This window comes from Leptonychotes weddellii, chromosome 4 (assembly GCF_054177405.1).
Source record: "Leptonychotes weddellii isolate Sample4059 chromosome 4, ASM5417740v2, whole genome shotgun sequence".
NCBI lineage: Eukaryota > Metazoa > Chordata > Mammalia > Carnivora > Phocidae > Leptonychotes > Leptonychotes weddellii.
This window is the reverse complement of record NC_138372.1, coordinates 46,060,870-46,088,702: the sequence shown is the minus strand read 5'-3', so window position 1 is coordinate 46,088,702 and position 27,833 is coordinate 46,060,870. Positions and strand designations below refer to the sequence as shown.

The window sequence follows — 27,833 nt, the reverse complement described above, 5'->3', positions numbered from 1 at the left end:
TCATCAGCTTAATTTCCAAGGCCCCAGCCAGAGAACCAATGAGAGTAAAGGAAAAATTTTTCCTCCCTTACACTGCCATCATTGTGGAGTTCAGGAAAGGAGGAAAAGAATGCCCAAAACAAGAAGATTTAATTATTTAAAGAAAATATTGTGCACACAAGACACATTACGGCTGAAATTATTTTTTTAAAGAGAGAGTGTGCAAGTTGGAGGGGAGGGGAGGAGCAGAGGGAGAGGGAGAGAGAAAGAATCCCAAGTGGGCTCCTGACACAGAGCCCCATGTGGGGCTCGGTCTCACAACTCTGAGATCATGACCTGAGCCAAAACCAAGAGTTGGACATTTAATCGACTAAGCCACCCAGGCACCCCTGGGGCGGCAACAAGTTTAATCAATGCCATTTTAGGGAGCTTATAGGTCACCTCACAGAATCAGAAATAGAAAATAAAAAGAAGGAAGCTAGGAAATTTAACACAGATTTAGTAATTAGGATGCATGTCTTTCAAATTGTGAGCACTGAATGTTGTCATAAACAAGCTTTTTAAATAGCAGTTTAACAAACAACAGAGTAAGTGGTTATATTGTGAAGATAATCACTATGCGCTTACAAAAGGAATTCTTTTAAAGCCTATTGTTATGCAAATGAGTACTTGAAATCAGGATAAAATTCTGACTGATAGTATGGATCCAAAAATCACTGTATCCCAAACAACCTATATGAAAATTAAGATGATATATTTGGAAAACTGTATTAAATGACAGGTGATTCTAGTGATAATGTATTTATGGACATAAATACGCATTGAAAGACTCTGAATAAAATTATGTCATTAAATGTGAGAATAGGCAAAAAATTTAAAATTGGCATTTTTTAAAATATGAATGTTTATAAAACACTGTGAATGTAACTGCGACTATTTAGTCTAGAACCCTAAAAGTTTATAAACTAAAATGGGCCTCTATTTCAGGTTGCCTTATATTTAGGTAAATAGAAAATTTTCTTTTTATAGAAGAAAGCCACAACAAAGAGTATTTATGAATATTCACTAATTTGTGATTAGAATTTGCTCCATATAACTGAATATTCTGTTTGGGTTAGAGTACTTACAGATACAGGAACGGGACTGGCAAGGAAAGAAAGCACCAATGTCAATGGCAACACACCAGGTGATTCTTTGTCATCTCTGCCCATATCCAGGCATTATTCACATAATCCCAAAACATCTGTTTTCTGGTAGACTTTCCAGAGTCTGCTAATCCTCTTGCATTCTATAAATACAGCTTGTATAGCACCTTGCATAGAGGAAGGACCCAAAGCATTTGCAAAAAGGGGGAAAAGAAGGATAGGTCTGAGGAAGGAGAGAGCAAAGAAACTAGCCCTGTGGGCCCTCTGAGAGAGAGTAAAGAAAAGCACACTCCCCACAGCACTGCAAGACAGTTGCTGATCTCTGTGAGAGGAGTACTGTGCTGTATCTAAACATACTGCTAAGTGGCCATGTGAAAAAATATCCCTAGGAGCGCCTAGATGACTCAGTTGGTTAAGCTTCTGAGTCTTGATTTCAGTTCAGGTCATGATCTCAGGGTCGTGAGATCAAGCTCCATGTGGGGCTCTGCACTGGGCATGGACCCTGCTTAAGATTCTCTCTCCCTTTTTCCCTCTGTCCCTATACCCCCTCTTTCCCTCTCTTAAAACAAAAAACAAAAAACCTCTATATAATAATTTTCTTTTCATTTCCCTGGAAGTTGATCTGGGGTATGAAATGAACAAACAAACTAAAACATTAAAAATGTCCCTAATCAAAGATTCCAATTGGTGACCAGTTAACCCTAATTTTATAAAAATAAAGTTTATTGGTGATCTATAGCAAGGACAAATCTATTTAAATATAATGCTTTCCTGCCCAGTTGAAAATAGGCAGTAACACAAATGTAAAGATAATTTTTAAGAGTTCAGTGACCTTCTATTTAGTATCATATATAACAGAGAACAGTGTGGATAAACAAGACTTAAACAACGTATCTTGAGTCAATTTTGCCTTGATTTTCCCTGATAAATACAAATACACAATATGAGAAATATAGAGTCGTGTCTCTCTGAGGGAATAAAAAAACCACAAATGGCAAAAGAACTCTTCTTTGAAATGGGTAATCTGGAGAAATACATCATTAAAAAAAAACAAGGCAAAAACCCATTATAAACCACTATAAAAGGCAACCACAGCTTAGGGACTCTTACTAGTAGTTGTATAATACAGGAGAGATGAGCTTATCCTTACAGCATTACACTATATGGTACATCTTGGAAAAATGATTAATTACAAAAACTGTATTTTCCATTACATTTTGTTCCTTTGAAAGTTACATGACTTAGGCACAGAGATTGGGAGGGTGGGGGAGAGAAGAGGGGGATGTGGAAGAGCTGTTCTCACCCCTTACCATGTTTCCAGCGCTATAGCTACACTGCTGCGTCTCCTGGGAATACATACTCCTCATGGATCTTGCTTCTTGAAGCTCAGGTGGTTCGTTGTCCTGTAACCACTGAGTGCCAAAGTGAAGTTCCTTCACAGAGGAAACAGGAGCAGCCTCTTGAAGGTGTGATGAGGGATACAAGTCCATGGACGGAAAGTGATCTTGATATAGCTCATATTCTTCATCAACAAGCATCTCTCTTTCTTCCCCCATCTCCTGCAATCTAGGAGTCAGAAATTCATGCATCTCCCAGGCCTCCTTGCTATTGTCTCTCTCTTTCTGTTGGGACTGAAAAGCCTTTCCCAAATCGAGGAAGGGCTCATCTACAAGCTCCTCTTTATAATAGGGTTCATCTCTAAATTCCTGTAAATAAAAGTTGCAAAAATAATTTTAACCCCACCTGCCTTGAAGTGGCACTCTACGCATTACCTGGGGAGTTAACCCCTGACATAACCTCAATGACTACATTCCACGCCAAGGCACAGTTACTTGAACAGCTCTCCATTACAAAGGAGAAATAAAAGCTCACTCCCACATAACCCTCAAAGCAAAGAAAGGGACAAACAGTAAGAGGCAGAAATCTGCCCTTGGCAAGGTGAATGACTATTCCAAAAGGGTTGTTATACATTAACCACCTGAAAATTCTCAATCAGAAATAGGAATTTTGTTAACCTGCTGCACTGAACATTTAGCTCATGCATCTCATACAGAAGTAGTACATAAATACAGACACACATCATACTATTACCTAAGAAAGCAAAGATATTTTCAAGCTTATGTAAAACTCCAAATAAATTATGGCTCTTGAAATTATCAAAAAGCAGTCTCTAAAGATATGGGACGTATGTCTCAACTACTTTCAGTATGACTATTTTATTATATGCCCTGTAACAGAAATATATTTTTTTCAACTGTACTGAAATTACATGGCAAAAAGGAACCAATATAGTATGCTTTTTAATTAACTGATATTTCACTAATTAGAAGTACACACAACTGAAACTAGTCATACATGTGCAGAAACTTTGCTGAGTTCCTAGGTATTGCCTGAGGAATGTATGGATTTGCTGAGCCTCTAACCTAACCCTGGGGATCCTCAACAGTGCTGAGCACAACAAGGCCCAATTCCTCTTGAGAGATCAGTGATATTTCCTACTTGGACACCTATTCATTAAGTATTACCAAATGCAAATTCATGAAATGAACCTACTACGTCCCACCTTTAAATTACTATAGTGTATCAAATACTGCAAGCTAGTTAATTTTTTTACAGGTGTGTTTATACGGTATATTTGAAGATGTCATACACTTATGAAATTTTTTTTTTTAAATATTTTTTTTTAAGATTTTATTTATTTATTTGACAGAGAGAGACACAGCGAGAGAGGGAACACAAGCAGGGGGAGTGGGAGAGGGAGAAGCAGGCTTCCCGCGGAGCAGGGAGCCCTATGCGGGGCTCGATCCCAGGACCCTGGGATCATGACCTGAGCCGAAGGCAGACGCTTAACGACTGAGCCACCCAGGCGCCCCACACTTATGAAATTTTAACAAAGAATGTCTACACTAAGAAAACCCCCACAATGTATAGTACAGAAATAAATATCAGCTCGAGGCACTGTCAATAAATTATGCAAAGAATATCACCAGATGGTTGTTATCAGGTAAAGCAATACCATACTCTACCTGCAAAGAGCAAAATAAGCACAATTCATTTTCAGAATAAAAAAGGAAAAGCTTCAAAATAGCCTTTCTAAAATTAAAGCGTAAAGAAGGGTTTGGCTAAATAACTCTTTTCTTTAGAAAGTATTCAGTAAGAAGTCCTTTGGTATAGCTCTGTTTTCTACAGCATTTTAAATGCATGTCTATTTTTGAACATTGTGTTCTACCCTCAAAATTTTAAGACTGTATCTGTGGTATAAAATAAGGTATGGTTGTGCTTTGAAAATGCCTTATATCTGGCCTATGTCATTTATGAAGCCACTGAGATACAACAGGGAAAACCGTTCATTTAAAAAAAAAATAGGGGCGCCTGGGTGGCTCAGTCGTTAAGCGTCTGCCTTCAGCTCAGGTCATGATCCCAGGATACTGGGATCAAGCCCCGCATCGGGCTCCCTGCTCTGCGGGAAGCCTGCTTCTCCCTCTCCCACTGCCCCTACTTATGTTCCCTCCCTCACTGTCTCTCTCCGTCAAATAAATAAATAAAATCTTAAAATAAATAAAAGAAAGAGAAGAGGATCATTTTATTTATATCTCTTTAGCTGAGAGTGGGAACAAGCTTTTGTCTTTATGGAAATGTTAGCTCACAGCAAACCATTCAAATAGGAAATCAATTTACTAAATACCTTGGGTGCTTCAAGTATTAAAGATGAGTTTGTATCATGAATTGTTCCTGAAAGTTCAGTCTTGTCTTCATTATTGTTTGAATGTAAAATATAATGACTTTCTTCCTCTTTATCATCTTCCTGAAAACAGAAACAATTTTTATTTTTTTTAAAAGATCTTATTTATTTGAGAGAGAGAGAGAGAGAGAGGGAGCGCGTGAGACAGCAACAGCACAAGTTGGGGGGGGAGGGGCAATGGGAGAGGGAGGAGCAGATTCCCCGCTGAGTAGGGAGCCTGTGGGGCTCATTTCCAGGACCCTGGGATCATGACCTGTGCCAAAGGCTGATGCTCAACTGATTGAGACACCCAGGCACCCCTGGAAACAATTTTTATTTTATTTATTCATTTATTTTTTTAGCACAAATGAAATGTTTTTGTCAACCATGAAGCTATCTTTTATTGAGATATAACTGACATATAACATTATACATATTAGTTAGGTGTACAACATAATAATTAGATGTATGTATATACCGCAAAATCATAATAAATTTAGTTATATCTAAAACTTTCAAATATACAACATGGTCTCATTAACTAGAGTCATCATGGTGTACATTATATCCCCAGGACTTATTTATCTTATGACTGGAAGTTTGTACCTTTTGATGACCTTCACCCATATTACGCACCACTCCCCGCCTCTGGCTACCATGGGAAGCACTTTTTTTTTTTTTTTTAAAGATTTTATTTATTTATTTGACAAAGACACAGGGAGAGAGGGAACACAAGCAGGGGGAGTGGGAGAGGGAGAAGCAGGCTTCCCGCGGAGCAGGGAGCCCGATGTGGGACTGATCCCAGGACCTGGAGATCATGACCTGAGCTGAAGGCAGACGCTTAACGACTGAGCCACCCAGGCACCCCAGGAAGTACTTTTATAATCAAGAAAATACCTTAGTTTTGAACTCTCTTCAGATTAATTCTCATCTTCCCATTAAGTGCAAGGACACAATAAAATTTATGCAAATTGTTTTATTAGAACAAACTTTTCTTTATTAAAAAGAAAGCCATATTTGAGTCAAAGCTTCTCAAACATTTTTTTCCTTTTTAAGTATTCCTAAAACTACTTGCAAAAGAATGAAACTGGACCATTTTCTTTCATCATACACAAAAATAAACTCAAAATGGATTAAAGACCTAAATGTGAGACCTGAAACCATAAAAATTCTTGAAGAGAGCACAGGCAATAATCTGACATCAGTTGTAGCAACATTTTTCTAGATGTGTTTCCTGAGGCAAGGGAAATAAAAGCAAAACTAAAACTATCAGGGCTACATCAAAATAAAAAGTTTGTGCACAGCAAAAGAAACAATCAACAAAACTAAAAGCCACCTACAGAACAGGAGAAGATATTTACAAATGACATATCCAGTAGAGGGTTAGTATCCAAAATACATAAAGAATTGATACAACACCCCCCCCAAAAAATCCAATTAAACAATCCAATAAAAAAATGGGCAGAAGACCACAGATGCCAGCAGACATGAAAAGATGTTCATCATCACTCAACATCAGGGAAATGCAAATCAAAGCTACAATAAGATTATCACCTCACACCTGTCAGAATAGCTAAAATCAAAAGCACAAGAAACAAGTGCTGGTGAGGATGTGCAGAAAAAGGAACCCTTGTACACTGTTGGTGGGAATGCAAACTGGTGCAGCCACTATGAAAAACAGTATGGAGGTTCCCCAAAAAGTTAAAAATAGAAATGCCATATGACTAGTAAATTCCACTACTGGGTATTTACTCAAAGAATATGAAAACACTAATTTGAAAAGATACATGCACACTTATGTTTATTGTAACATTATTTACAATAGCCAAATTTGGAAGCAAGCTGCCCAAACGTCCATCAATAGATGAATGGATAAGGAAGATATGTTGTATATATAGACAATGGATATTATTCAGCCATAAAAAAAACAATGAAATCTTGCCTTTGCAACATGGATGGAGCTAGAGAGTATAATGCTAAGTGTAGTAAGTCAAAGAAAGGCAAATACTATATGATCTCACTCATATGTGGAATTTAAGAAACAAAACGAAGAAGCAAAGGAAAAAAAGAGAGACAAATCAAGAAATAGACTTTTTTTTTTTTAAGATTTTATTTATTTATTTGACAGAGAGAGAGAGCGTGAGCACAAGCAGGGGGAGTGGCAGGCAGAGGGAGAAGCAGGCTCCCCGCTGAGCATGGAGCTGGATGCAGAACTCGATCCCAGAACCCTGGGATCATGACTGGAGCCAAAGGCAGCTGCTTAATCGACTGAGCCACCCAGGTGCCTGGAAACAGACTCTTAACTATAGAGAACAAATTGATGGTTACCAGGGTGGGAGGGATGGAGGAAATAGGTGAAGGGGATTACCATAATGAAAGATAGATAGATAGATAGATAGATAGATAGATAGATAGATAGATAGACAGACAGACAGACAGGTAGATAATTTTTTTAAAAAAGAAAATTCAACAGGAGCACAAACTAGAGTTTCACACATTTGTCAGATATAAGATCAAATTACCAAGTCAGTATCATTACCTCTACTTCAGCAATAGCTAATTTGAAAATAAGACATTATTCACAAAGGGGGGAGGAACCAGTAAATTACCTCAGAATTAAACTAAAAAAGACTGTACAGCATATTTAAGGAGAAAACTGTAAAAGAAGATCTGACTAAAGAGAGACATATTATGTGGGGAAAAGAAAGTATTCCTTAAATTAAAAAACATCCCCAAAAAGGACCTTAATATTAAGAAATATCAGTATAGGGGCACCTGGGTGGCTGATTTGGTTGAGCGTCCAACTCTTGGTTTCGGCTCAGGTCATGATCTCAGGGGTGTGGGATCGAGCCCCACGTCGGGCTCTGTGCTTGGTGCAGAGTCGGCTTGAGATTCTCTCCCTCCTCCTCTGCCCCTCCCCCCACTCATGCTCTCGCTCTAATAAATAAATAAAATCTTTTTTAAAAAAAGAAATGTATCAGTATACACAGGGTAATATTCAAAATATTTAACCAAGGTACAGTGCAGTCACTTGCCATCAGAAAAGGTTCAGCCATCCTAGTGTTTACCAGCTCAATAGCAGTCCTAGGTCAGAACACAGCTACTATTTATGAAGTTCTAGCTCTAAATCACAATCCAGGGTAAACACTTCATACGCTTTGTCTCAGCTTAATCTTCACAGCAATCCAAGTCAGGACTTTATATATTTATATAAAAATAATGGCAACACATACGTATTTATGACACTATGTGCCAGGCATAGGTTTAAGCATTTTAAATATTCAATTTAGTGTATTTATTAATATATTAATATACATTCTAAGAGGTAGGTACTCTTATTAACCCTAGTTTACAGAGGCGTAAAAAGTTACGTAACTGGCTCTAGGGCCTGGGATCTCAACTACCACGCCATGCAGTCCCCACATACAGACAAGGAAGTGGGGGCTGACGAGGTTAAATAACTGGCCCAAGGACACACAGCCTTGCAGATCACAGAACTGAGCAAAACCCCCCAGCTGCCTGGCTCAAGCATTCCACTGCCGGCTCTGACCCATTAGCTCTGAAGACACAATGCAGTTTTTAACTGAAGTCAGTTCATTCATTTTTTGGATCTGGTACGTCTGAGATGAATTTGTAGAAAAGAGAAGATAAGCCCCATTCATGGTTAACATGAAAATATATAATATGAAACACATTACATAGACAATGTATATCTATATAATACATGACTTAATAAAAAATCGTGTTCTCCTAACTTTTATATATTCCACAGGCTTTCTGGCCCCAGCTGATTTTGGGCCACCTTCTTCACACTCTCTACCCCACTTCTGCAGAGGCCTGAATGAATGCTCAGTAAACATTACATGATAAGATTAAGTGGTCACCAAGTGGACCACCAGAGAGACAGACCTTAACAAAGATCTATGCCTCACTCTTTACAGTTTCTGAGCCAACAGTTTTGCTAAAGGCACCCAGATGTTAAAGAAGGAATTAGTAGTAATTCCACTAAGAATTTTTTCTTAATGATTTTATTTATTTGAGAGAGAGAGAGAGAATGAGCAGTGGGGAGGGGCGGAGGAAGAGAGAAAGAAGCAAGACTCCCTGCTGAGCAGGAAGCCCCATGCAGGACTCGATCTCAGGACCCGGAGATCATGACCTGAGCCGAAGGCCAAAGCTTAACTGACTGAGCCACCCAGGTGTCCCTCCACTAAGAATTTTTTACAGTCCTGAAAGTGACCTTTGTCTTCATCCCTTTTGTGGCTTCCCACTCCCAAGTATCCTGGAAGCCTTCTACTCACGAAGAGAAGCCTAGGCAGAGGACCACCTCACGATTACTACGTTCCAAAACCCCCTCAGAATGTGGCGCTGATAGCCGGAAGTCTCTGCAGCTCTCCCTCTGCCAGAAATAGCACAGGAATCCACACCCAGCCAGTAACTAAGCTCTGTTTTTTTACACCGCCTGACACATCCCTAAACTGCTTCAGAGTAAAGTCATGCTATTTAAGTCCTCCAGGACATAAAACAGTTTGGGATTTCCTCTGGCAGCCCGAATAATCAGGCAAGTAATCATCAGGGAAAATCTAGACAGCAACACCCCCCTCCCCCGCCAACAAACAAAATACCAAGAAGATGAGATCCCCATAAAAATATCAAGTTCCGGGCGCCTGGGTGGCTCAGTTGGTTAAGCGACTGCCTTCGGCTCAGGTCATGATCCTGGAGTCCCGGGATCGAGTCCCGCATCGGGCTCCCTGCTCGGCGGGGAGCCTGCTTCTCCCTCTGACCCTCCTCCCTCCCATGCTCTCTGTCTCTCATTCTCTCTCTCGCAAATAAATAAAAAAATCTTAAAAAAAAATATATATATATCAAGTTCCTCCCCACAACTTAATTTGTCCAGAAATCAAACCAGCATCTCCTGGTGTCTCACGTTGGTTATGGCAACACCCACACACCAAATATAGAATACAAAGTCAAGAACTTGATTAGCTATGTGCTATACTCTATTTTGAAATATTTAGAGTGTCGGATAGTATAATATACTGGCATCTTTATGGGGAATTCATGAAGGCCATGTTGAGGTTCCCCAATGCATAAATACTATGTGTAATACAGGATCTATCTCTATATATCTATACCTATATATCTGTAAGTGAACACACTTATCTATATTTACCTATACATAAGGACACATGTAGTATGTTAACATAGTCATATAACATATTAATAGAATGAAAGAATCTTAGAGTTAAGAAAGACTTTAGGACTCCTCTAGTCTTGTTCAGTCTTTTCAGAGATGAAAAAATAGGCTCAGAGAAGGGAAGTGGTATACCTATGATCAGATTACTAAGATAATGTTTCTCAAAGTGTGAAATTCTGCATCAGAATTACACGGGTGATTCACTGAAGAGGCAGATCCCTAAATAGCACATCCCAATGACAAGATGAGAATCTCTGAGGGTAGGACCTCCAAAACTGCATTTTAACCATCTCCCAGGTGATCCTTATGTATAGTACATATCTTTTTGTTGAAACCCACTGGTCTGACTCATAGGAAAGCTAGAAACGGAGTCCAGGTTTCTTGAAATCCAGCTTAACACTTTACTAAGACCAGCTACCTATTTCCAGACAGGCTGCCTGCAAACTAAACTTGCAACAAGTTAAATATATAGCACTGTGGTCTGAAGCCACCTGAGTTTATATCCCAACTCTGCCCTTACTAGCTACATCACTGCGGATAAGTTGCTCAATTCTCTGTGTCCTGATGGGCTCATCTGTAATCTGTAACCTCTTCAAGTTGCCAGGAGGTTTAAGTTAGTTAATACATGTAAAGGTTTTAAAATACATACAGTAAGCACTCAATAATATCTTCATACTGCTTGCAAATTACTGTCAAATATTCTGTTGCACTGGGGAACCTCAAAAGCACCCTAATTGTAATATGGCCCTTAGTCATAAGCACTAATCTGACATAAGATTAAGCAGTAAGAGAACTTCAAAATGATCTGACCACATAGAGTTCTAGATGCTAGGGGTTACGAGGCACTTTGATGGGCAGAAAAGCGTATTAAAATCTCATTGCCTATGGTTAAAACAATATAGTTAAGTGGATTTCAGCTTATCATGCCATTTCCACATCATTCCCAAGTGAAAGTTAAAATGCATAGACTTATTTTAATTTACATCATAAGGAATGTGATGAGAACATACAGATCTGTGCTAATATCATGAAGATAAAAATAGTAGTAAAAGTGGTAAAAGGACTAGCAATGTTAGAAGCTCCTATTTATACAATAATGTGCAAGCACTTTATGAATATAATCTTTAGTCCCCAGAATCTTAGGAGATAGACATTATGTTTCTCATTTTTTAAGTCGAGGACACAAGAAACTTGAATTAGTACACAGAGTAAGCCATGAAGAGGGATTCGAAACCAAATCCATGTTCTTAAGTATTACACTATTATCACGTCCCTATATTAACAAAACTGAACACTTACCACCAAAGGCTTACAGATGCCAAGGCGTACGATGCCTGGTGGCACAGCTTTCAACACTTCCACAGCTTCAGCAAGTGTGGTGTTTTCCAAACAGTATTCATTAACTGAGACCAGGCGGTCTCCAGGTAACAGCTCTCCCCCTCTTTCTGCGACACCATGTGCCACCAGGGAACGGATCACAATCACTGATCTTGTGGGATCTAAAGGGTCCTAAGGATCAAGCCAAGAAGAAAGATAAGTCAGTTTCCGAAAACACATATACTCGTGAATCTCATTTGACTATTTACATTAAGTATCCAGCATTCTCGTGATATTCTTCCAAAGACGTCAAAATCTATTACAGTATCACTCTATACATCCACACAAATATCAGCTTATATCAAGGTGGAAACATCATCTAACAATTTCAGTTACACGTCTGAGTGTTCAATACCTACACATTTCTTCTTTGAACTTTTGGTGACTGGTATTTTGTTGGGCCACAAGAAGTCTGGTGACAGTTGAGCAAGATGCTCTGACATCCTCAAGCACAGTCATATTACAGACCAAAGACAAGTCTGCTCTTGGGCAATATGTAGGCTCTAAGAGAAGTGTACTATGGTAAATGATACTTCATTTTTTATGTATTCCACCAGTATAAAATCCTCCTGCCAAATGAAGGAAGTTCAAAAAAGATATGGAATCCACGGAATATTCCACTGCATGAAAAAAGTAGTTTTAAAATAACATAGGTGTAACTGATAATATATAAATTGTAACATGTTATAGGGACCCCACGGTGAGAACTATTCTGATACAAGAAAACCAGTGTCATTTCATGAACAAAACCAGTGTGTAAATAACTCTCATCCAGTGGGAGGGCCCCATTTTTCTTTTTATTAAGCAGCCCTAAAGATAATGTTGACATTCAATAAATACATGTGGTTAATAAGAACCAATTTATAGCCCATTATTTTTTATTTTATTGGACACTGATATATAGTACTATATGTCAGGCTCTATTTTAAGTGCTTTACTCTAACACTTGTCTATGTTTCTACAGATGAGGTAACTAAGGCTCAGAGAGTTAAGGAAACTTGCCAAGATTACCCATCTGGTAGGTGGCAGAGCTTAGGATTCAAACCCAACCAGTCTGGCTCCCAAGTCCTTCCTCTTGACCACCATGTTCTGTCACTTGCTCCACATTAAAATAATGGTACAATTACTGAACATCAAACTTAGTAAGGGAGAGAGAAAAAAATCATCAAATCCCAGGTGAAACACTTTGTTTTTGTTTATTTTGTTCCTATTGTTTCATTATGCACATACTGTTCCATAAAGGGAAGGTGTAGTAACATGAGATTCTACTACTGTTGAACCCTTCCTGACAAATGAGAGAGAGATGGTCATGTTTTGTGTTAGAATCTGAAGACTTTGGAATTAACAAAGTGAGAATTTGCCAAGTTCCAGGCTGTCAGTGTGAAGTGGCTGATGGTTCTTTTGAAGTTTTCTGATCCATTTTTCATAGACCTCTGTGTTTCAGACATCAAGGTTCATTTTCAAGTACTATATGGAATTTTAACCAAATATATGTAAATCAACAAAAGCTACACAGCTAATTCCTTGAAAAATGCCTTCAAACATAACTTATCTTACTTTCCTTAACCTTGCTTTTCTGTTCCAAGGTCAAGAGATTCTTGGTAAATCTCTAGCATGCTCTGATGTATAACACTTCATATTTATGAAGAGTATGGAAAGTAAAAATAGTCATGAGTACTCACTAATAAAGTACATAGTGTTAAACTATAATTACACCAATATTTTCAAGTAGAGGGAGCTATTGCATAGGAAGAGAAAAGAACAACAAAAAAAGTGCAGTGGTGTATCAGCAGGCAATCAGTGCAGATGTAAAAGAGCTGTCTATTTTGTCACCAGCAACCATGAATCACAACACACTTTTCATTCTGAAATATGAAACCATTACATTTTAAGCTTGACACACTAATAAATAAGCTGTACAATTATGTCCTTCATTTAGGATGTCAGTTTGTGATGAAAGGCTTTTTTATTAGGGGGGAAGGGAAACTACATAATAGCATATTCCCTTCATGAAATGCACAGAAAGCAACTAGCATTACTTCATATTAATAATTACTAAGCTTTCTTAGAGAAAATTGCATCAGTAAAATATACCAAAAGCAAATAAATGATTTCACCAGCATGATGCAAGCAATCTCTGCAGTTTCATATAACACCAAAACAAAAAGCACTATTTTTTACCCCAATTAGGTGAATAGGCTTTCAAAATGCAACCAGCTGAAATGATAATTAGAAACATCTCAAAGAAAGATTAACCGGGCAATACCAGAAACAGAACGATTAACAGATTTCCCTTATTATAGAAAAGTCACAGTGAGCATTCATTTATACAAAGTGCAGTCTTCTTTAGACCTTAAACTATACCAGGTGTGCCTGCTCACTAAAATTTATTCAGGCTTAGACCTCTAGTTATTCTAGTTATTCTAGTTATTCTCAACACTAAGTCTAATCTACCACCCCTTTTCCTGGAAGAGAGAACTAAAGGGCAGCTCCTTTGTCATTAAAAAAAAAAAAAGACAAACCATCTACTTCTGAAGATGCCCCATTATGTATAATCACTATTTCATTTTCTGTGATGACTTTTCCGTGTGATTTCCCATGTAGCTGAACGAAGTTACTTTAATGAGGAAAGGTCATTTCCTTTCATGCTCATCACATGTAGTAGCCGCCCTATGGAAAACGAGCAGCTGCTGCTGCCTACTGGGGCAACTGCTCTTCTTGAGGCTTTGCTGCATAAAAAATGCTGAAAGACCAGCCTGATTTAGGCTACTCGTCATCAGGAAGGTCCGTTTTCTGAAAATCTAGCCCACAATAGCATACCCATGTTGCAGCAAACAAAATGTTATGGCGATATTTCTTAAGACCTCTACCCAACTTTGAGACCCCATGCAGATTTTTTTTAAAGTCCCCACCAGTTTTTATCACCTTTTATCGCAATTTTAATACCTCTAATTCTTCCTGTTTTGGTACATAACACTGCAAGGAACATTGTTTTCCAGAATCGACATTGTTTTAGACTAAGCAGTCAATAGAGGGCACTAAAGACTAATCACAGAACACAAGAACAGCATCTTTTACTATGCCAGCCATTCTCTTCTGAAGGATTTTTCTTTATTCAAAAGCCTTATATTATTATACAAGTTATAACCGTATCCCCTATGTTTGCCTCAACTCAACCGTTTATGAAAGGTGCTCCCTACAGCTCTTAAAAATATTATCAAACTCCTACAATCAATTGAGAACAGCTAACCTCCCTCAGAACACCAGACCAGAAGACAGGAGATCTGACTTGAATTCTTCTCACTACTTAGCTATGAAATCCTGAAAACCCAAATAACTGCTCTGTCTCACAAGTGAATACAGTCACTGTACCGCCTGAAGGAAAGTGCATATAAGAATTTTTGAGGTTTGCTGAAGTGACATTCATGTTTGATATTATAAACACAGGATGTTTCCATGTAGGGGAAATCCAAGTTGACAGACTTCTCTCCCATAATAATCCGAGTGGCATTACCATATACCCAAGCATTCACTTAATCCCTCTCCCCTCATCCCTCCACTTAGTTGCTAGCTAAAGCATGCCAATTTGATCTTCTATCTTTTCTATCTGACCCTTTCTCTCCATTTCCACTGCCGCTACCTTGGTTCAGCTTCTCATTATTTCTTGCCTGGGCAACTGCTAATCTCCCTATCTCCGATCTTGCCCTCATCCAGTCTATTTTCCATAGAGATAAAGGAATACTCTTCAAAAATAAAAATGTGGGGCTCCTCGGTGGCTCAGTTAAGCGTCAACTTTTGATTTGGGCTCAGGTCATGATCTCAGGGTCATGAGATCAAGCCCTGCATGAGGCTCTGCACTGGGCATGGAGCCTGCTTAACATTCTCTCCGCCCCCCCCCTCTCCTAGTGCCCACAACCCCCTGCTCACGCACATGTTCTCTCTCTAAAAAAATAAAAACTGGGCACCTGGGTGGCTCAGTCAGTTAAATGGCTGACTCTTGATTTCGGCTCAGGTCATGATCTCTGGGTCCTGGAATCCTGAGCACTCCATGCTCAGCATGGCATCTGCTTGGGGATTTTCTCTCCCTCTCCCTCTGCCCTTCCCTCCCCCTGGCTTGCACTCTCCCTCTCTCTCTCTCTCAAATAAATAAATCTTTTTAAAAATAATAAAAATAATAAATAAAATTAATAAAATTTCTTCTCTGTTTGAAACACTTCAGTAACACCCAACTGCCTTCAGGATCAAGTCCTAACTGTTTGGTAGAGCAATTCCCTCGGATCTGCAGATGAGTCTAAACTCCTCTTGCTCTCCCCTTATGTACCATTGCCCATCCCTGTTTGCCCCACACATTGTCCCAACAATACAGAACTACTGAAATCCAAGGACTATGTAATGCTTTGACATGCCTTCGTGACATCCGACAAACCATTCCACCTGCCAGGAATACTTTTTCCCTGCCCCACTGCCGCTTCTCTCCATCTTTGCCACCAGACTCAGCTCCAGTGTGTTTCCGCCAATGAGAAGCCTTCCCTGACTCCCCAAAGCTGACTCAGGAACTTTCCACTCGGTGATACCCCTAACCCCAAAGAGGACTTCCACAGAGCATTCGTCATAAGATTGTTTTCCTTACTGTCCCATACTTCCTAGAATAAGTTAGGTCCTCCTGCTAGATGTATCCATGGCACCTTGCATTTTCTCTATTTTAACACTTTTGACATTTTACAGAAATTATTTTAACTGTCTTACCTACTAAAAATAAGCTTCACGAGAGCAAGGGTATGTTTGCTTATTTGCTGCTTTATTTCCAGGACCTACTACAGTGACTGCCATATGGAAGGTACTCAATAGTAGTTGAAATATTGAATGACTGAAACTATTTAGTGTCTCTCTCCTCACTGGACTGTTAAGTACATCAAAGGCAAAGGACACATCCCATCATAGGTGAGTAAGAACAACAGCACTGACTGAGTTCTTGCCATGCCAGGAATGTTCTAGGGATCTTACTTATTAGAATTCATTTAACCTTCAAACCACCATGAGGTAGGTACCATTATTATCCCTACTTTCAAGATGAGAAAACTAAGAGGAAAATTAACCGAGCCACACAGCTGATAAATGGCAGAGCCAGAATTTAAACCAGCTGGTTAAGTTCCAGGGTTTATGCTCTTAGCCTCTAAGTGATACAGCTTCTCTATCTTCAGGTATTTGCGAAATGAATTAATATTGAAAGAAGGCGAATTGATAGAAGATAATATTTATTGCCTTGCCAAAGTGTGCAAAGTTGAGTCCCTTACGTACCACACCTGGCCATCGGTACCTCACTGATGAAGTCAGCACAAAATGTGTAGCATGGCTGTATGTACAAATCAAACATGCCTTTGTTTGCCAAATTTTAATTTATATCTGCGTTCTAGAGAATCCATTCATTTGGTGAGCTAAAGATACCTTTACATGAACAAACATGTGACAGTACTCATGCCCAAATGGATGGGCATAATTTCCAAAGTCTCTGCAGTGTCTATAAAATGTAGTACATTTTATGTACTACAAAATGTAGTACATGAGTATTTGGGTACATTCCCACAGATCAAAGAGATCAGAGTTCACATAAACTAAGGCAAGGTGCAGGGGCATCACCCAGGGCACAATGGTGGCTCAGTTGAAATGTGGGCTCTGAGAGAGAGAGATCAACCTGAAGATGTGGGGAGCTCTAGCCATGAAGCTGCTCTGTAAGTAAAACCACAAATCCATGCAAGCAAATATGGCAAGCTCAGTGGAAAGGCATGGAGAAAGGAATGTTACATAAAGAGGAGACTGAAGAAATGAATAAGAATAGTGGTCACATTTAATAAAATTGGCAGAGGTATTTTTTAAAGAGGAACATGAGACATATACCATGGACTGTTCTGACAGTCAACATTTCTATGCTTTGCAGTATTACTCTAATGCAGAAAAACAGAAATCAAGATGTAAACAATGACTTAACTCCATGGATTCAAAATAAAGAACAATGTCTGGTTTTTCTGTACTCAAAACCCTAACTTTTAAAAGCATTAAGGAAATAGGAGTTTTTATAGCAGAATGGCAAAGAGATAGACCATATTTTATTTCAGATAAAAATGTGTGTCTAATAGATCGGTGGAACAGGACAGAGAGCCTGGAAATAAACCCATGCTTACATGGCCAATTAATCTATGACAAAAGAAGCAAGAATATACAAAGGGAAAAGACAGTCTTTTCAATAAATGGTGTTGGGGAAACTGGACAGCTACATGCTGTGTGAAACTGGACTGTTTTCTTACCCCATACACAAAAATAAATTCAAAAGGGATTAAAGACCTAAATGTGAGACCTGAAACTATAAAACTCCTAAAACACAGGCAGTAATCTCTTAGACATCAGCTTAACCAACATATTTACGGACAGGTCCCCTCAGGCAAGGGAAAGAAAAGCAAAAATAAACTACTAGGACTATACCAGAATAAAAACTTTAGCACAGCAAAGAGAACCATCAACAAAACGAAAAGGCAACCTAGCGAATGGGAGGTGTTTGCAAATGATATATCTGATAAGAGGTTAATATTCAGAATACATAAAGAACTTCAACAACTCAACACCAAAAAATCTGATTAAAAAATGTATAGGGCCGCCTGGGTGGCTCAATTGGTTAAGTGTCCGACTTGATTTCAGTTCAGGTCATGATCTCAGGGTCGTGAGATCAAGCCCCCCCGTGGGGTTCCATGCGGGGTATGAAGCCTGCTTAAGATTCTCTCTCTTCCTGTCCCTCTGCCCCTCCTCCACCCCAAATAAATTTTTAAAACTAGAGGACCTGAATAGACATTTTCCCAAAGAACATATACAGCTCAACATCACTAATCATCAGGGAAATGCAAATCAAAACCACAATGAGGTATCCTCATACCCTAGTAAGAATGGCTAGTATCAAAAAGACAAGAAATGACAAGTGTTGGCAAGGATGAAGAGAAAAGGGAACCCTCATACACTACTGGTGCAAAAGTAAATTGGTGCAACCACTATTGAAAACAGTATGGAGGTTCCTCAAAAAATGAAAAATAAAAATATCCTAGAAAAACTGAAAACAAAAAAAAAGAAAAAAGAAAACAACCCTATGATCCAGTAATCCTACTGCTGGGATTTACAACGGCCAAGATATGAAAGCAACGCCAAGTGTCTATCAGTAGATGAATAGATGAAGAAAATGCGACACACACACACACACACACACACGCACACACTGGAATATTACTCAGCCACTAAAAAAAGAATGAAATCTCGCCATTCTGTGACAACATGGATGAGCCTACAGGGCATTATGCTAAGCGAAGTAAGTGAGACACAGAAAGACAAATACCATATTATTTCACTTAGACGTAGAATCTAAAAAACAAATTAAACAGACAAATAGAGAGAACTGGTGGTTGCCAGAGGAGAAAACTGGTGGTTGCTAATAGGTGAAGGGGATTAAGAGGTACAAACTTCCAGTTATAAAATAAATAAGTCAGGGAAATGAAAAGTAGGGCATACGGAATATAGTCAATAATATTGTAATAACATTGTAAGGAGACAGGTGGAGACTACACATCATGGTGAGCCCTGAGAAAGATATAGAATTGTCGTATCACTACATTGCACACCTGAAACATAACAGCGTATGTCAACTACACATCGATAATAAAAAACATTACGTATAGGGGCGCCTGAGTGGCTCAGTCGGTTAAGCGTCTGCCTTCGGCTCAGGTCATGGTCCCGGGGTCCTAGGATCGAGCCCCCGCATCGGGCTCCCTGCTCCGCGGGAAGCCTGCTTCTCCCTCTCCCACTCCCCCTGCTTGTGTTCCCTCTCTGACTGTGTCTCTCTCTGTCAAAAAAATAAATAAAATCTTTAAAAAAAAAAAAAAATTAAAAAAAACCAAAAACATTACGTATAGATTACCTTTGATAATTTTTTTTAAGATTTTATTTATTTGACACAGAGAGAGATAGCAAGAGCAGGAACACAAGCAGGGGGAGGAGAGAGGGAGAAGCAGGCCTCCTGCCGAGCAGGGAGGCCGATGCGGGGGCTCGATCCCAGGACCCCGGGACCATGACCTGAGCCGAAGGCAGACGCTTAACCGACTGAGCCACCCAGGCACCCCTACCTTTGATAATTTTGACACTTACTGTCAACTGAGTATATTAAAACATAAAGCTGGCCTACAGTAAACTCATGAGAGGAAATATGGTTAAGTCACATAGTCTTAATCTCATGTTTAATTCCTTGAATTAGTTCTTAAAGTTCTGTGCTGCTGTACGGCCCCGACACCAAAATAACTGCTCTCCTGGATCACCGGAGTCCTTCACCAAAATACAATGATTCCAAAAAATGGATGGGAAGACAACTTCAAACAATTATGAAATAAAAAGTGCTCTACCGGGCGCCTGGGTGGCTCAGTTGGTTAAGCGACTGCCTTCGGCTCAGGTCATGATCCTGGAGTCCCGGGATCGAGTCCCACGTCGGGCTCCCTGCTCAGCGGGGAGTCTGCTTCTCCCTCTGACCCTCCCGACCCTCCCCCCTCTCATGCTCTCTCTCTCTCTCTCTCAAATAAAATCTTTAATAAAAAAAAAAAAAGTGCTCTACCAATGAACAGATCTCCTAATCAATGAATTCAATGTTGTGGTATACAATATCACAAAATGAGGCTACTGAGCCTAACTCCACAAATACTTATTCATAGAAGTGTGAGGAAGTATATTTTAATAATTTTAAAGGATGTACATACATTAATTTCTGGATAACATGAGGTAGATACCTACAGAATATTTGATAAGAGAATTACTCCAACTCAATGGTTAACTGAGAGAAAGCAACAAGTGGCAAATACTTGTTTCTTGAAGAGTATGCTCGTAAATATGGCCACTATTATTTGAACTGAGGAGTATATAAATTAACAACTAAGTGAATTTTCAAAGTAAGATCTCAAGTAAGTTACTAAGATGGAGAATACTGGAAAAAAAAAAAAAAAAAACCGATATATTTAAAAAGAGAGGGCGCCTGAGTGGCTCAGTTGGTTAAGCGACTGCCTTCGGCTCAGGTCATGGTCCTGGAGTCCCAGGATCGAGTCCCGCATCGGGCTCCCTGCTCGGCAGGGAGTCTGCTTCTCCCTCTGACCCTCCCCCCTCTCCTGCTCTCTGTCTCTCATTCTGTCTCAAATAAATAAAATCTTTAAAAAAAATAAATAAAAATAAAAAGGGAGACCACTAACTCTTCCATCCTGGAGGTAGGCAGAAGAAAGAATTGGTACAAAGGCAAAGGAAAGATTCTTTTACACACACACACACACACAGAGATATTGTAAAGAAAAAATGGTGATCTGCAGAAGCTCTGGTGTACAGCTGGTATGAATTAAAATTTCCATTGTGAGCAATGTCAATCAGGAAACAGAATCCAAGGATATTTTTTTTTTTAAGGAGAAAATAGACATAGGGGAGAAAGACAAGGAAGACAGCTATTCAATCCACTAGTGGTAGGATGGGTGTGGATCAGAAGTCAGGGGACAAGTTTTGAGCCCCAGCTTGGTGCCAGCCTGGCTGTGTCTAATTTCACAAGTTCATTTCTCTGAGTCAGCTTCCTCAACTGTAAAATGAGAACATTGGATATATGACACTTAGGATCTGTTTCCCCAACTCCAAAATCCTGTAACTAAATTTGACAGAGTACCTTGAGTCAAATTTGTCATTAATTTCTACCAAAACATTCAGAAAACCACTATAAAAAGTAGGGTATGATGTGAAAGTTAATTCAAAACAGCATCGGTAATGAAAAAAGATGCACAATATAGTCACAAATATGGTATAATTTTAGTTAGTGATGTCTTTTCAGAACTCATAAAAAGGCCTGTGACTACACAAGATCTAACTTCCTGAGTATTCTACAATCGAAACAAAACATAAAACAAAGTATTTAGGACATGTGCCTTTTTTTTTATACGATGAGTCTTAACTTTTTTTTTTTCTTTGCCGTTTTTAGATTGCATCAAAAGACATGTCAGGGACTATTAGTCGAATTAAAATCACTAGAATAGTTCTGGTTTAAGATAGTGGGATGTAATTAATTATACTAAAAGAGCTTCTGATTTGACCAACAAGCTAAGCATTTAGTTTTAGGAAAGAGAAATAAATGTATTTATAGTGAATGCTAGGCAATAAATAAATGATTTAATGAATAATGGGCAAGCTACCTTATCAGAATCTAATCCCATTTTTAACTATTTTATAATATAGCCAAGTATTACACTAATCATACCAATTACCACAACACCATCATGTACAAAGTACCCACAAAATACATTCAGTGCACTCAACATAGATTAAACTGATATGGTTCCTGGCTCCTTGTGTCTTATTACTTCCTAAATACTATTAGGCATTAAGAATAGATTTTTCCATGCATCATGCATAGAACTAAACAGTCCCTGAGCAGCAGAGTAAGCACAGCACATAAGGCAATTAAAAGTGCAATGGAAGGGAAGTGGACAGAGAAACTTGCTAAAAAACCAAAATATATGGTAAAGAGGAAGAAAAATACATCAGCTTGCACATAATTTTATTCTGCATAGCTTGGTACTTTTTAAAAGTCTATTTTAAGCACCATAATAATTGAAATGGTTCAAGCAGGAGTCCCGTGGAAATCACTTCTTGAAGATTATTTCTTTCTCTTATCCTTTCTAGTCTCCGATTAGATATTTTCCTTGGCTATTAGATCTGTTGCCTGAATGTTTTATCTCTTGAAAATTTTTTGTCATACTGTAATTGTTTCCCATTCACTCCTGGCCCAGGACTTTTTCTGGTTTTAACGAAAATAAAACAAACAAACCATACAACAATTCTTTACCTACAAGTCCCATCATCTGGCTGAAATGTCCACTGGGCAGACAGTAGTACTCAAGTACAAAGTCACACCCTCTATTAAAATTACGTTACTTGAAATGTGAATATACATCACACTATAGAACTGCACACGTTAAGATGGTCAATTTTATGTGTATTTTGTCCAAAAAACTGTTAAGTAGAAAAATGAATTTATAAATAATATAATATCTTCCAGGGGGGGAAAAAACTACATTAGTTGAAAGTTATTATGATGTCAGGAAAATGTAGACACATAAAACTTGAAAAAGCTTTTCTAATGTTAGTTTTGGAATTTATTTTCATTTTCCCAACAAATCATTCTCAGCCTAAGCACTTATACATACTAGCTGAGACTTGGGTTTCTCATTGGTGAAGTGAGAACAACAATAGTATAGATTTCACAGAGCTGTGCAAAGCATTAAATGACACAGGTCATGAAAGGTGCTTTCTAAGTCCATAGAGGTCACTTCATAAGTACTGTTACTGTTCAATACTTACCACTGTGAAGATGATGACGGAGAAGTCAGCAGGAAATATGGGACTGAGGAGTTAACAATTACCATTGAGTTTACCGTCTTTTAAACTCAACTGAACGTATGTGATTTAAACCAACAGTGCCATCAACTACTAAACCATTGGTGATATTATGCTTACATGGTAACACGTGAAAATAAAGAGCTGACCCTGTAACTCTCCAGATACATAGACCTCGGCATCTGAAGAGAGGCTCAGAGCAGCATGGCGTCCTCAGCCCTCTTTGTCCCTTGGAGCAGACACTGAAAGACAGAAACTGTCTCTAGGCTGGGAGGTTTGCTGACACACACGGCCATATCAAGGACACAGTATGCCCTGCACTCCGTAGAAAAAATTCTGTGATTTTTAAGAAAAATCCTTGAACGGGAAGCCAATACTCTGTAATATGCAGCATGTAACATGAAGAATAAAACTTTGCCAACTTTGAAAATGTACAGGAGAAAGGCCACAGAGTCCTGCTAGGAAATCTAGGACGTAACACAACAGTTTGTACTCTCTGGCGGTGAAGAAAGCCGCCAGGTCTCTAAAGAGCTTTGGCCAGGTGGGAGGAGTCAATGCAAGGAACCACAAGAAATGATCTCAAGTAAATCTTTTGGAATTGTAATAAGTATTTTTCTCTGGAAAGACAACTGGAAATTTTTTGTCATTTATCACTGTGTAAAGCCATGGTTATGAAGAATCAGTGTCGTTTCTGGTCTGAAGGCTGTATTTCACACCACTGGAGCTCAGAAGCCCAGCTCCACTCCCGACTAATTGGGTGATCTTGAGCAAATTCCTTAACCTCTTGTTACCAAGTTTCCTCAGCCATAAAATGAAGACGATTACAGGAGTTACCTCATGGGTTTGTGGGGATGATTGAATCAGTTCATGTATATATCAAGGGTGTAAGCAATGTCTGACCCAGCAGCACATAATCCATAATCATGGGCTATTATTACCATGTGAAATGGTGTCCTGTTTTCCAAATAAAATAGGAGAACACAAAGTTTCTCAAAGGATTTTTCATTAAAAGGAATAAAACTCAAAAGTTTAGACAGAGGTACATACAGTTAACAGCCACTAAAAAAAAAAAAAAAAAAGAAGAAGAACAAGACTTGAAATAAGGACCAAGTAATCAATCCCGGGACATTCCTATGTCCACTACCTGTTTGTCTACAAGGCATACCTCAGTTCCCTGTAAGGTCCCTCTGAATCCTAAAAAGCAATCATCACAGAGGCTTAGTCTCACTTCCAGCACTGCTAAAACCATAATTTATTATATAGAGTTGTTCTCTTCCTTTAGTGTATATAACATATGTTTATTTATCCACTGACTCTCTACTCCCAATTGAATTTAAACTCCATGAGGACATGGAGTCTATGGTTTATTTTGTTCACTACTATATTCTCCATGTCCAGAACAGTGCCTGCCATAGAGGATGCTCAATATACATTTGTCAAAGATCTTTAACATCTCTTTTCATCTGTATATACCCCATACTAGCTCATATTAAACAAACAATAAATTATTTTGAAGGAGAGAATGAGTAACAGGTATAGCCACTGTGTGCTCAGATTCTGTTTTTCAGAATAATCATTTTTCAGTAACTGGTAACCATGTTATTTTATGCCTAGGAAAGTGTGGGCATTTATATACGTCTTTTATTTAGTCTTTACAACTTTATAAGGCAAATATTATTTCTACCTCAGAGATGATTATTTTAGTAAACTGAGAATAAGAAAGACTAACAAGCCTGTCCAAAGTCCTAGTAGGGAGGCACAGCCAGAATGAAAACCTGGTCCTCTCTGACTTCTAAGCTAGTGCTGTTAACCATCCTATATGCTCACAGTGGCGTACGAGAGAATGTCGTATCTGACTAAAGGAAAATACAAAAGGAACAGCTGAAAGGGAAATCTGAGCCCTAGAAAATGGTATATAAAGATCAGGCAGCCAATCCCCTTTCATGCATCATTAACAAATTAGGCCTCTGGTACCACAAGGAGACAGCACCACTTCCCGGCCCTCACTGGAGAGAGCATGGCCTCTTTGATCACTGCCTGGCTCCAAATGACACCCACAGACAGGGCAGAGCAGTACAAAGCACCATGCCTGGGGAAAACATTCTCATTACCTGTTGGTGTTTCTGATTCAGTCTTTCTGCCATACTGCAGGAGGGGCTATGACTTGTCATCTACACACCATGGTTCTCGATGGTGACATCAGAATCAAGGGAGGACGTCCAAAACACCTCATACCCAGAGAGGTCGGGAAAGCCTGGTGATGAAATAGCTCTGGAGAAGGAGTTTCCTCTTTAGACCAACATTTTTTTTTTGACAGTTATTATTCTGTTTTTAATTACATGGGAGACAGATATGCAGCTAGACTAATACCCACTAACTTCCTGGAATATGTTCAGCATTTCACAAGAGAGATATAATTGCCAGGTTTTGCAGTAAATCTGAGCATCTTTATACCTCTATTTTAGCTCTCTGTGGCTATTTCATGAACACTAATAATCTGCAGTTCGGCTATTTGTGAAACACTCATGAAAGGTAATACAACAGATACACCATTTTCAGGATCTTCTCCTCCTCCTCAGCAATGCCTCCTAGTATGAAGCAGAAACAGTCCTTAAGAAACATCTGTTAAAAGGGGAGTCACCGGGGCGCCTGGGTGGCTCAGTAGTTAAGCGTCTGCCTTCAGCTCAGGTCGTGATCCCAGGGTCCTGGGATCGAACCCCGCATCGGGCTCCTTGCTCCCCGGGAAGCCTGCTTCTCCCTCTCCCACTCCCCCTGCTTGTGTTCCTGCTCTCGCTTGCTCTCTGTCAAATAAATCAATAAAATATTAAAAAATAAATAAATAAAATAAAAGGGGAGTCACCCTATGAGAAAGCACCAACCAGCTGACAAGCATTTGCTGCCTGCCTTCTATTCCGTCTCCCCCCCATTAGACACAATGGGATTTTTTTTCCCCTCCAAATTCGTATTCCAGAGGAGCCATGAAATTCCCGCAAAGTTCAACATCAGGCCTGACTTAAGATCTTTGGGGCCTCCTGCTAACTCATCCCCCTGCAGCTGCCTCACTAAGGCAAGCTTTTGATCTGTACTATCTGGATTTCAAGCTGATATACACACAGCCTCTTTGATCTCTTATTAAGTGGCTTCTGGTCTCCTGATGCCTTTAGTCTTGCTGCACTGTGGTTTTTGGAAGTCAGTCATCATCCTGAGCACACTACAGACTCCACACACCAGGAGTGGGCTCCCTTCATTCACCCACTTCTCAGGCTTGAAAAGCAATCTTTAAGCCATAAGAGAATTTCCCCACTAGCCACAATCAATCCACTCCATGAACACACTACTAAGAATTATTTTTCAAATGAAGCAGCTTAAAATGATTTAAAAGATACAGAACTTCCCCATAGAGGGAAAGGAAGCAAATCCTCTGTGAAAAGAAATCTTCACCCCAGTTGGCACTTTGATGTTAATAAAAATAAATGTGGATAGGAATCAGGGACGGGCACCGAATAGCCTTTACCAGCCTAAGCAAAAGTGACCTTTAAATGCAGATGTGTGGTTTGTTCAACAGCAAGCTATATATTTGCAAAAACATGGACACTACCGTCAGTAGCAGATTGACGCCATTTTTCTTACTCTTACTATCTTAATCCTACACGGGTGAAGTGAACCCAAAGAACTCCTTTAAAAAAAGGGGGCGGGCATGCCTGGGTGGCTCAGTCGGTTAATCATCTGCTTTCCGCTCAGGTCATGATTCCAGGGTCCTGGGATCAAGTCCCAAATCGGGCTCCTTGCTCAGCAGGGAGCCTGCTTCTCCCTCTGCCTGATGCTCCCCCTGCCTGTGCTCGCTCTCTCTCTCTCTGACAAATAAATAAATAAAATCTTTTTTGGGGGGAAAAAAAAAAGACAAAAACAACAACAAAAGGAAAAACCAGCCCGGATATTGGTGTCCATGTTACGAGGTCCGTTGAGCATGAAACTGTACATATAGTAACCTGCAACACATGACCGTCCTCCGTGTCTTAGGTTCTAGAAATAGTATAGGTTTGTATCTGACTTTTTAATATTACTACTGTATGTACTACTATATGCTAACCTATGTTAATACCTATCTAATTCTCTACCTTAGATTCTCTGAACTAATTAGCTGACAGGAACGTAATGATATTGGGCTTCCACAAGTTAGTAAACACTGTGTACTGGTAGACGCAGCCACCGAAAATAGCAAAAATTAAAACCCTCAAGTTCTCGGGGTTGTAAGTTCTAGCCCCACGTTGGATGTGGAGATTACTTAAAAATAAAGTACTTAAAAAATAGTAATAATAATACATACATACATTTCTAATGTGCAGAGAAAGTCATTCTGTTGTACATATAAGAAAAAAGCCAATTTAAAGCCACATACATAAAATTTACACAATCTCTTCATACAAGTTTTAAAATCTTTTTTTTTTTTTTTTAAGATTTTTATTTATTTATTTGACAGAGAGAGACACAGTGAGAGAGGGAACACAAGCAGGGGGAGTGGGAGAGGGAGAAGCGGGAGAGGGAGAAGCGGGAGAGGGAGAAGCAGGCTTCCCGCGGAGCAGGGAGCCCGATGCGGGGCTCGATCCCAGGACCCTGGGATCATGACCTGAGCCGAAGGCAGACGCTTAACGACTGAGCCACCCAGGCACCCCTAAAATCTTTTTTTAAAGAATTTATCTAATGGAGTTAGGAAGAAGTCAGGCAAAAACTGCACACTAAGTTTTTCTCAGAAATAGTAAGGTATGCCATATCCAAGACTCAACAATACTGCAATATTTTATACTCATACTATTTGGGCTTTATAACCCATTTCTTCTGTTAGGAAAAATTAATCGCCTTTTTTTTTTTTTTAATAGGGAGGAATATTTTCACTATTGTTTTTAGTGAGTCATCATTTGTCTTTGGTCTTTCAAACAATTTTTTAAAATATTACTAACAGTATTTATGTATGAATCAC

The 27,833-nt window shown here is 39.2% G+C and overlaps 1 protein-coding gene across 1 annotated transcript in view; it reads right to left on the bottom strand.

Annotated features, from left to right (window-relative positions):
* Positions 1–27,833, bottom strand: part of PATJ (PATJ crumbs cell polarity complex component) — a 332,644-nt gene that overhangs the window by 223,381 nt on the left and 81,430 nt on the right. Inside the window, exons 18-20 of the mRNA XM_081816865.1 lie at positions 11,339–11,548; positions 4,810–4,929; positions 2,435–2,830 (exon numbers count right to left, since the gene is read on the bottom strand). Of these exons, the coding sequence (XP_081672991.1) occupies positions 2,435–2,830; positions 4,810–4,929; positions 11,339–11,548 (726 nt within the window). The remainder of the gene's footprint in view (positions 1–2,434; positions 2,831–4,809; positions 4,930–11,338; positions 11,549–27,833) is intronic.